The 11149-nt window shown below is 41.7% G+C and overlaps 1 protein-coding gene across 1 annotated transcript; it reads left to right on the forward strand.

Moving 5' to 3' along the window:
* Positions 1 to 10218, forward strand: CCNG2 (cyclin G2). The gene is made up of 8 exons (XM_054485676.2): positions 1 to 432; positions 1462 to 1599; positions 2306 to 2443; positions 3675 to 3925; positions 4441 to 4519; positions 4604 to 4702; positions 7218 to 7423; positions 8748 to 10218. Exons 2-8 carry the CDS (start codon positions 1462 to 1464, stop codon positions 8869 to 8871), a joined length of 1035 nt encoding a protein of 344 aa, XP_054341651.1. The 5' UTR covers positions 1 to 432; the 3' UTR covers positions 8872 to 10218.
* The last annotated feature ends 931 nt before the right edge of the window (positions 10219 to 11149 follow it).

The following is an 11149-nucleotide window of genomic DNA, read 5'->3' on the forward strand; positions in this document are numbered from 1 at the left end:
AGGAGAGCTAGGGAGGCCGCAAGAGAGGCCGGAGACGGCGGCTTAGGGGCGGGACTCTTTTTTAAAGTCCGTGGAGGAAGTGCAGGATCCCTCCGCGGGGAGTCACGTGCCCCGCCCCCTTGGGGGCGTCGAAACTCTTAACAAAAACAAGGGGCTTGGGGAGGCCTCGGCTGAGGCGGCGGGGTGCGGCGGTGGGCTGGTTTTCGGCTTCCGGCGTTGCGCCCCGGCGGAGGGTGGGCGCGCGGGGAGCGGGATGGAGCCGGGGCTGTGAGGCCGAGGCGGCGGTGCCTGGGAGGAAGGGTCGGATGCCGGGCCGGGGGCACCGCTGAGGCGGTGGGTCCCCGACCTGCGAGACAGGTTTGGAAGCCCCCGCTGCGCCCAGTCCCTGCGGACCGCGAGGCCGCGGGCGGGTGGAGGCGCGTCTCCGGCACGGTGAGTGGGCCCGCCCAGGGCCGCCGTGGGTTTCTTTGTTCGTGGTGGGGACTGCGGGCTTTGGGGAGGTTGGTACCATCCGAGTGCCTCGGTGCTACCTGCCCCTCATCCGTGGGAGCGACCAGGGTGCTGCCCTCAGCCCCAGCCCCAGCCCCGGGGGGAGCTGGCGCCCGCGATGGACAGATAGATGCTGGTGGGGTGGACGGAGGGAGCGACTAGACTAAGGGTAGTCTCCACCTCGGTGTCCCCCGCCCCCGCTCGTGTTGTCACGGGGACTTGCTGGGGTGGTGCTTCTCGAATTGACAGCCCCGGGGCTCTGCAGAGTTGCGGGGCCCCGGCATCAGTGGGTGGACGGGTGTTGTCCGTATGGGCGCGGGGCGGGCTGGACTGGACTTCTGTCTCCGGACCGCAGCCGGGTGTGCCGCGCCACCCCACGGCTCCTGGGACAAGGGTGTCCGCGTCTCGGGTAAATCCGGAATCGGCGCTGCCGCAGCGGACGGGAAAAGCTGGGGGCGGGACTCTCCGAGAGGGGCTTCTGCAGCTGGGCGCCCCGGGCGGGCGGGGCTCGGGAGTCTCCTCCCTCCGCTTCTTTGTTCAGTCGCGAGAATCTCCCTCCCCTCCCCCCTTTTGTGCAACGCCCCATCCCCGGGACCCGCTGCAGTCGCTGGCCACACTGCAGTCCCCTGGGCAGAAGGCCCTCCCTGGCGCGACTTCAGGTGGGGCAGACCGAGGGGACGCCGGCACCCGCGGACAGTTTCCTGTTTGTGAAACGCCAACAGGCCAGGGCTGGCCGGTCTTACCCAGCGCTGGCCGGCGGACCTGACCACGGCTCCTCCCCCTGCCACACCTCCCTGGCCGTGGTGGGGATTGCCTTGGGGCTCTGGCGGACGTGACTGGTCCCTTCACCCGCTCCTTGTCGGGGTGTGCTGGGGCGACCCTTGCTGGAGGTACTGGCCTCAGCCCTTTCTCCCGCGTCCCCACCCCTCTTACCCCCCAGATTACATTCTCTGTGTGGTGTCTTTACTGCAGATGAAGGATTTGGGGGCAGAGCATTTGGCAGGTCATGAAGGGGTCCAACTCCTCGGATTGTTGAACCTCTACCTGGAACAAGAAGAGAGATTCCAACCTCGAGAAAAAGGGCTGAGTTTGATTGAGGCTACCCCGGAGGTAAATTGGCAGAAAAGATAACTTGCTCAAGCAGCTGATGGGGCTTGGAGGAGGTAACCCCCCCTCCCCCGTTGAATCATGACTAAAGCCTGCAAAATTTCTTAAGATCAAAGTTGTTCTTTCTGGAGTACCAAGATAAACCTTATTTACAGGTTCATGCTTTTGTTTCTTAGCAAGAATGAGAGTGATACTTTAGAGAAGTGGGGGTTTTTTTTGTTGTTGTTTTTAATGTGGCACCCTCCTCGCCGCCCCCCATACTCCAGCCTGCAGCTTCAGGATGGGAGACTCCTGGTGAATTGAGCAGTTCATTTGTGCAAACACCCTCTGCCTGTGAAATACATATTTATAGTAGGATCTTAAATGACTTTAGAAAAGCAAACAAAGGAACCCTCTCTCTCCATTCCAAGGGAATTGAATTACATTTGCTATAACTCTCTGAAATCTTACAACAGTTCACTTTATATTGAATTGCTGAAGCTCTTTTATGATGCATATTTTTAAGAAGCAGTGATTTACGTCTTAACAGATGATAAAGTGTATAGCTTTAGTTAAGCGATACCACTCTTTCCACCTATATTCTTGAAGATTGAGGGAAAAAAATTAACCTTATTCTTGGGAAAAAATTAACCTTATTCTTTGGACCTGTATGTGTTTTTCATCTGGTTCTAAGAAAATTGTAAACCTTGATTCTTGGTTTTTATTGCAGAATGATAACACTTTGTGTCCAGGTTTGAGAAATGCCAAAGTTGAAGATTTAAGGAGTTTAGCCAACTTTTTTGGATCTTGCACTGAAACTTTTGTCCTGGCTGTCAATATTTTGGACAGGTTCTTGGCTCTTATGAAGGTATTTCATCATTTTTATAAATATGTCTTCCTTTTTCTATGCCCAGTGCCTAGCACACAGGGTTCAAGAAATATTTATCGAATGGGTATAATAACGTCCACTGTACATAAAAATTTATAATCAGAATTGTGATCGTTAGTGCCAGAATAAGACTACAAGTTTAATTGTATTGTTGTATCTTAGGTTTTTCTGTTGTGTCTTAGGTTTTACCTGTTAAGTACTTTCTCTTGAATATGTGACAAAAGAGAGACTACTGTTTTTTAGGTATTTGCCATATATTTATAGTCCTCAAAATAAGATTTCATCTGCCATCATGCTTCTCTTGAAGCCTAGGTTTTTAAAATACTGAAGCATGACAAATGAAGTGTAACAGTTTATTAAATATGACCGGCTGCCTTCCCTAGAAGTCTCTTCAAAGCAGGGAGCCACGGTTTTATTAACAGTCGCCAGCAATGGCTAGAAAAATGTGGGGAATCTTCTGCCAGTAGGATTGCTGTCAGCTGCTGGGTCAGTTCTCAGGGCATTGAAAAGAAAAGAGCAGCCATCTGTCCATGGCAGCTTTTACATATGTCCCACTCTGCACAACTCGTGATATTTCTCTTGGGCAAAATTACGTTGAAATATGGAATGACTCTTAAAGATTTTTATGTAAAAAGAGAAGTATAAAATATTTTAATATCCCAGTACATTTTTTTTGGTGTTGAAAAGCTTAATTTATTTTGGGGGAGATTGTATTAAGAATTTCATAAGTCTGAAATACAAATTATACTTTAGTGCTAGAAATCTAGCTTTTGAACCTGCATGGAAATTTTTGTACCTGCATTTGAATTTACATAATTTGAAGGTTCAAAAAACTTTTTTTTTTTAATTAAAAAAATTTTTTTTTTTTTTTAATAGAGATGGAGGCTTGCTGTGTTGGCCAGAATAGTCTTGCTATGTTGGCCGGAGTGTTCTCACACTCCTGGCCTCAAGCAGTCCTCCCACCTCAGCCTCCCAAAGTCCTGGGATTGCAGGCATGAGCCACTGCTCCTTGCTGCCTTTTTTTTTTTTTGGGAGGTTGAGAAGGTCTAAAATGTGAAAATGTGTATAATTGTGGGTAAAGAGCTAGTACATATGAGAGAAACAACTTGATTGTGTTCTGTCTTAAGAATAGGAGCATCATTACAATATTCTAAGTATCTGCTAAGTCAAAGTGACAGTTGTTAAAAGAAGCCTCTTGTTTTTTTCTCAGGTGAAACCTAAACATTTGTCTTGCATTGGAGTCTGTTCTTTTTTGCTGGCTGCTAGAATAGTTGAAGAAGACTGCAATATTCCATCCACTCATGATGTGATCCGGATTAGTCAATGTAAATGTACTGCTTCTGACATAAAACGGATGGAAAAAATAATTTCAGAAAAATTGCACTATGAATTGGAAGCTACTACTGCCTTAAACTTTTTGCACTTATACCATACTATTATACTTTGTCATACTTCAGAAAGGTCAGTGGGATTAAAGATACATTTTGTACTTTGAACATTGCTATAGCTAACAGTAAATAATTGGAATGGCAATGAAATTTATATTTTTACCTTCTTCAGACTTTCAACTTGGACTTTATTGGCAAATTTTTTTTTCTTTTTTTTCTTTTTTTTTGAGGGGGAGTTTCGCTCTTGTTGCCCAGGCTGGAGTGCAATGGCACGATCTCAGCTCACTGCAACCTCCACTTCCCAGGTTCAAGCGAGTCTCCTGCGTCAGCCTACCAAGTAGCTGGGATTACAGGCGTGCGCCACCACACCTAGCTAATTTTGTATTTTTAGTAGAGACGGGGTTTTTCCATGTTGGTCAGGGTGGTCTCGAACTCCTGACCTTAGGTGATCCTCCCGCTTCGGCCTTCCAAAGTGGTGGGATTACAGGCGTGAGCCACCACGTCTGGCCCTGGCAAATCTTTAAAATCATTTAAAATCATTTAGATCTTTGGAAGTTTAATAAATCTTTGTTCTTTGGCATTGTATAGGAAAGAAATACTGAGCCTTGATAAACTAGAAGCTCAGCTGAAAGCTTGCAACTGCCGACTTGTCTTTTCAAAAGCAAAAGTAAGTCGATTCCTTGCTTACATATATATCTCACAGTTTCTATTTTGAATTTTTAAAAAATATTTTTCTTTTTTTTTCTTACAGCCATCTGTATTAGCCTTGTGCCTTCTCAATTTGGAAGTGGAAACTTTGAAATCTGTTGAATTACTGGAGATTCTCTTGCTAGTTAAAAAACATTCCAAGGTAATTACAGTCATTATTCTTTAAAGCAAATTTCTTTCCTGATGTTTCATTTTTTTCTGTGGTGACTTAAACATTAAGTAGTACTTTTGGGACTCTTAACTTTTACACTCTTTTTTTTCTTGTATCTCTAGTGTTAAAGTTCTCAAAATGCAGCTTTGACCCAGACAGTATTAATTCGGAAGGGAACCTGGTCACTTAGCTCAGCTTCCTTCTGCATATAGGTGCCCCTTCTGTAGTAGTCATGCCATATGATAGTACAGCTGTTACATTGCCACATATGCATTGTTCTAAAATGTATACTAGGTAGTAGACTCAGAACAAACACTAATGGGATAGGATGGGATCCCATCACACCTGTAGGACTGAACTGTCATCCCATTAACAGCAGCATCAAATAACACCAGCAATGTTGATGTTTTAAACCCCAATGTCTTTTCAAATCCTTTAGGCCAGCTAAGTAAAAGTAAGTCTTACCGTCACAAAGAGGTATAAAACAAAAGCACAGTCCTTTTTCTTCAACTCTCAGTCTAGTTGGGGAAATAAGGAACTTGACATGAAGTGGTGTGTTCTGTCATTTGTTATTGTGTCTTGGTGCCAGGTAATAGTGAATATAGAGAGTACTTTGGGAATTTTTTTTTGAGACAGAGTCGCTCTGTTGCCCAAGCTGGAGTGCAGTGGCATGATCTCGGCTCACCGCAACCTCAGCCTCTCGGGTTCAAGTGATTCTTCTGCGTCAACCTCCCGAGTAGCTGGGGCTACAGGTGCTCACCATCATGCCAGGCTAATTTTTATATTTTTGGTAGAGATGGGGTTTTGCCGTGTTGGCCAGGCTGGTCTTGAACTCCTGACTTCAAGTGATCCCACCTGCCTTGGCCTCCCAAAGTGCTGGGATTACAGGCATGAGCCACCGTGCCCGGCTTACTTTGGTTTTTTTTTTAAGCAAAGAAATAGGGCAGACTAGGAGAAGCACTATGACTGGGAGCCTGTTTGGAGCAAAAGAATCTTTGACAGTGAAAGTTTCAGCAAAGGCTTACGGCCAAGAAATTGGTGGATTAGACAGATAGAAAAGTCATTTTAGGGTAGACTTGCAGGTCTGATGTCTAGGTGGTAGTCACAAGCAAGAGTAAGGCTGTCCAACTCAAACAGTGGTTTTGGAAGCCAAGCATGGAAATGAGGCAAGGAGTCTTGAATGACCAAGATTTTTACCTAATGGTGGATATAATATTAGCATAATTGGCAGGAAATTTCGGAGAAGTTAATTTGTGATGAGAGCAGTATGATTTTAGATGCTTGTGTACATAGGTGGGTGTCTAGTAGGTGTTTGGCATTTTGGAATAAGAAGATAAACTATAGTTGGAGATTGAGGTTTGGAATTTCTCATGAAGAAGCAATAGTTGAAACAGTAAGAAGCTTGTGGAATCCTTTTTGTAGGGGTCAGTTGAAGCTCTGGGGTTTTCAGCGTTGGCCTTTCCCCCCAGCATTAGGAGCCAAGTGAAGAAAGGTACATCCCCACAAGTAGAAGCACTGTCAGACTGGAAGGAGGTTTTTAAGGAGGTGGTCAAGAGTATTGAATTTTTATAAGAGATCCAATATAATTAAAATTGAAGGTCATTGGATGTGTCAGAGGTAATGTCAGTAGAGCAGTGAGAAGGAAGTGGTAGAAGCCAGATTACAAGTGGGTTAAGATGTAGCTAGATTAAGTGAAAATGGGAAGCCAAGAAAATAGATGTTCTGTTTTCTGGTGAAAATATGTGCATGTGAAGCATTTTGTTTGTAACAGATAACTTTTCGCTTTAGTTATGATTTTATTAGTTTTTATCTGAACTTTTTATTGATAGTGATAGCTGGAACCATCTTCAGTGAAAATTGATTCGTTGAAATAAACTGAAGGCATTCCGAAGGAGGAGGGAAAAAAATACATAAAAAGAAAAACAAAAAAGAAATAAACTGGAGCACTCCCCAGTGGTGGCAGAACTATGTCCTTTTTGGGAAATTCCTCTTCTCTCATATTGCTAACTTCTTTAGTTTTGTATCTGGTGTTATAATATAAGTGTGTATTACCAGCAATCCAAACAATGCCTTGTTGCAGGAACCCAAATTGGTTTCTGTAACAAACGGAATGTTAAATTCCTTTGCATTGAGACTAAGGACTATACTTGATAGCTGATTTATTAACAGACCCAGGGTGTTTTTAGGTCAGTGTTTTCTTAGAATAGGCAAAGCTTTCTGTGTATTGAATCCTATGTAGTTTTATACTCACGGTGCTCCTCTCCTAAACCAGTGGTTCCCAAATTTTGAAAGTTTGGCTGCACATTACGATCATCTAGGGAACTTACAAAACTCTTGATGCCCATGTTGCACTCCTTGTCAATTAAATCAGAATACCAGGGGTGGAAGCGGGTAGTGGGAGCCAGGCATCTATATATATATATTTTTCATAGCTCACCTAGTGATTCCAAGGTGCAGCAAGATTTGGGAGACATTGCTGTAACCTCTTAAAATATTTTTTTTTCAGATTAATGACACCGAGTTCTTTTACTGGAGAGAGTTGGTTTCTAAATGCCTAGCCGAGTATTCTTCTCCTGAATGTTGCAAACCAGATCTTAAGAAGTTGGTTTGGATCGTTTCAAGGCGCACAGCCCAGAACCTCCACAACAGCTACTATAGTGTTCCTGAGCTGCCAACGATACCTGAGGGGGGTTGTTTTGATGAAAGTGAAAGGTAGGCAGGTTCCTTGACTAATTAAACTTCCCTAGACTAAATATTGCTGAGTTTATTATACTCAGAGCTGTGGAATAGTGTAAGACATCAGAGAAAGCAAGTCCCTACACTAAGAGCTAAGAATTAAAGCCCCCACTCTTCAGGTAAGCAAATTAACCAGAAGTGGTATTTTAATATGTAATGATTTATAAGGTCGTCTCCAGTTTTTTTAGTTTTTTCTTTTTTATATTTTTTTGAGTAGAGATAGGGTTTCGCGATGTTGCCCAGGGCTGGTCTTACACACTCCTAGGCTCAAGTGATCCTCCTGCCTCAGCCTCCAAAGTGCTGAGATTACAGGTGTGAGCCACTGCACTCGGCCTCTTTTCCCTTTTTAAACTGGTTGTTTTCCGTCTTTCTCCTATTTCCCTTGCTCTTGAGATACAGCTAAAACCCCCCAAAAAAACAAAACTGAAAAAGAATTCTGGGCTTTGTAATGTTAGTATGAATTCCTAATATTGTGCTGTGGTGACGAGATTGAGGGGTAGGTGCCTGGAAAATAGAGGGAATCACCACCACTAATGGGGAAGACTTCTATATATGTTCTCAGAGGTTTGTCAATTGGTGTTGTCTTATTCAGAATTTGATTACTTTGTAAAGTGAATAACTTTGCTAAATTTATTTGTTTTATGCTGTAGAGATAAAGAGCCAGAAGTTTCATTTTCATAGCTTGTTAGTTTACTTCGATATTTAAGAGTGTAAGTGGTATAATAAATCACTGATGCAAGAAATACATCTAAATAGAGCATGTGCTAGGAGGTATGTTGTTTTTAGTCTTCATTACTGGATTTAAAATACTTACAATTCTACAATTCTAATAATTGTTGATACTTATTAATTGGTACAAGAATAATAGTTTGGCAAATAGTAACTTGTTTAAACTTAAGAAAACCTATATTTTCTTTCTTTCTTTTTTTTTTTTGCATGTGCCACCATGCCCGGCTAATTTTTGTATTAATATTTTTTGTAGAGATGGGATTTTGCTATGTTGCCCAGGCTGGTCTCGAACTCCTGGGATTAAGCGATCTGCACACTTTGGCCTCCCAAAGTGCTGGGATGACAGGGATGAGCCACTGCACCCAGCCAAAAAAATCTATATTTTCCAATGAGATTACTATAGACTTCATTTAGGAAGTCCTTATAAATTTTGTCTCTGTAAAGCATAAATTTTGAATATAAAAATCCTCACTAGAGATACCCATATAGCAGCTTTATTTTGGCTATAAAACATTTAAGTGTGGTTTAAGTAATGGTATCCTCTTTTTTTTTTGTCTCTTTTTCTCTTTAGTGAGGACTCTTGTGAAGATATGAGTTGTGGAGAGGAGAGTCTCAGCAGCTCTCCTCCCAGTGATCAAGAGTGCACCTTCTTTTTCAACTTCAAAGTGGCACAAACACTGTGCTTTCCATCTTAGAAATCTGATTGTTCTGTCAGAATTTATATGTACAGGTTTCAAAGCAATAAATGGGGGAATAGGTAGTTTTCTGGTTTAGCCCCCATCTAGTCAGGAATTAAATATACTGGAATACCTACCTTCTATTTGTTATTCAGATCAGATCTGGCCTATTTTCATATTTATCCTAAGCCATCAAATGGGGTAGTGCCTCTTAAACCATTAACAGTACTTTAGACATTGGCACTTTATTTTTCTCGTTGATCTTTAGCTACTTTGGGGAGGAGGGAAGGTGCTGATACCTTCAATTTGTTACTTTTCAAGATTTTTAAAAATAATAACTAGTGTAGCTTATCTTAAACATTTTATAAAACCTTCAGATGTCTTTAAGCAAGATTTTTAAAAATAATAACTAGTGTAGCTTATCTTAAACATTTTATAAAACCTTCAGATGTCTTTAAGCAGATTGGAAGTATGCAAGTGCTTCCTTAGCAGGGACAGTGGATAATCCTTCATGGTTTATCGTAGATTTCCCCCTCCCCTCTTCTCAGAAGAGTGAATATGCTCTTAAATGTCAAACACATTTTTGTTGTTTTGTTTTTTAAATGATCAGTGTCTATTTGATGTGATGCAGCTCTTATAAATTTGGGAATTATTGACATTTCTGTGATTTTTATATATGTAATGTCTTAATTGAGATTTCTGCTAAGGCAGAAATAATTAGGCTAGGGCTCTTAGTTTCATTCCTATTGCCCAAGTATTGTCTAACTGGTATTATTTTAATGTTACTTTAAAAATCCATAATCTGCTAGTTTTGCATGTACTTGTATGAAAACAGTGCAGTAAGTTGAAAATTCAGTATCTATGGAATTGATAAATGTTGATCTGGTAGTATATTTTATCTCATTTTCTTACATTAAAAAATGTCTGCATGATTACGTTTTATTTCCTTTGTAATTTACATTTCAAAATAATGTATTGCTATATGGGTGCCAAGATTGAATATGAAGAACCCGAGTGTTTGTAGTATTATAGTTTTAAGCAAATCTGTGTGGTGATACAGCCATAAGAATGGGGCTTATATAAACTCTGTACATGTAAGATTTTGTACAGAGAATTTTTAACTTTATAAATTGTATATGAACATGTAAATCTTTTAAAATGTACATAAAATACTGTATTTTTTTACTTTGTGTTAGTCTAGTCATTGCATGTAAATATAATTTATTATGTATTCTGTAGTATAAATCATACATTGATGACTTACATTTTTACTGGTAAGTCAACATCCGTTGGATGTTTTCTGAAGTGGCTCTTTTTGAAGTGATAATAGATTGTAATTCAAAATAAAATTATTAATGAATTCTCCTTGTTTGGGATCACATCTTAATTTTTAATCTGTTAAAAGTGCTTGATGTATTTTAATGAGAAGACTTTAGGTGAGGCTACAGTGATTCCAGAGTGAGCCTTCTAACTGGCTAGCAGAAGTTCTCTAGGTTTGGCACTGTGCCTTTGAGATACTGAAAGAGAATCTGTTATTTGAGAATTGACCTCTTTGTGCGATGGACTCGTTAAGTATGCTCTCAGAGACTGGCATATTACCAGAACGCCTATTAATTTACAGTGAGAGGCAACAGGTATTAAGTAGATCAGAATGCTCAGGTTGGCAGATTAGAATGATCTTTCAGGAGACAAAGCAAGTTTTAATCAGTTGTTTGGTTAATAAGTATGGGGTGTTGGCTGTGATAGGGCCCTGCCAGCTTCTGGCTCTTGTGGACCTCAAAAGTATCAGGTTGTTTTGCAATTGGTGGTCCTTTCCCCCGCCCCACCCAATAGGTTCCCCATCTGTCTAGTTTGATTTTTGTAGACCTTTGTTTTCTCTAGTTAGGAAATAGGTACACTGAATATGGTTTTTCATGTAACACCTCTTCTCTGGAGATAGGGGTATGTTTTCCTACCCTCCTAGTGGAGAAGCTCTACTTGAGGATGACCTTTCCTCTCTTACTAAATAATATTAGTAGATAGTGGGCAATATATTCTGCTTTCAGATTTTGATTTGTTGAGATGTAAAAGTTCTTTGTGGCTTACCAAATCTCAAGACTTTAGCTCCAGCAGGATTGTATTGCTTTTCTTACTGGATATTCTTCCTGGGTAAGTATCTTTGTGGCTTCATCTCTTCCCCCTCCGGTTTTCAGTGTATTTAGTCTAGACCTCTCTGCTGAGCTTGCAACCTGTTTGTTCACATGGCCTGCCGTGCCACTTGGAGGTTTCTGATTACTCCCAAACCTGCTGTTTCTTT

The sequence above is a fragment of the Pongo pygmaeus genome, chromosome 3 (genome assembly GCF_028885625.2).
Source record: "Pongo pygmaeus isolate AG05252 chromosome 3, NHGRI_mPonPyg2-v2.0_pri, whole genome shotgun sequence".
NCBI classification, from domain to species: Eukaryota; Metazoa; Chordata; class Mammalia; order Primates; family Hominidae; genus Pongo; species Pongo pygmaeus.

Coding starts and splice junctions, on each gene's coding strand:
- CCNG2 (XM_054485676.2), top strand. CDS start 1,462: ATGAAGGATTTGGGGGCAGAGCATTTGGCAGGTCATGAAGGGGTCCAA. Junction 1,600..2,305: donor TGATTGAGGCTACCCCGGAG/GTAAATTGGCAG, acceptor TTTTTATTGCAG/AATGATAACACTTTGTGTCC. Junction 7,424..8,747: donor TGTTTTGATGAAAGTGAAAG/GTAGGCAGGTTC, acceptor TTTTCTCTTTAG/TGAGGACTCTTGTGAAGATA.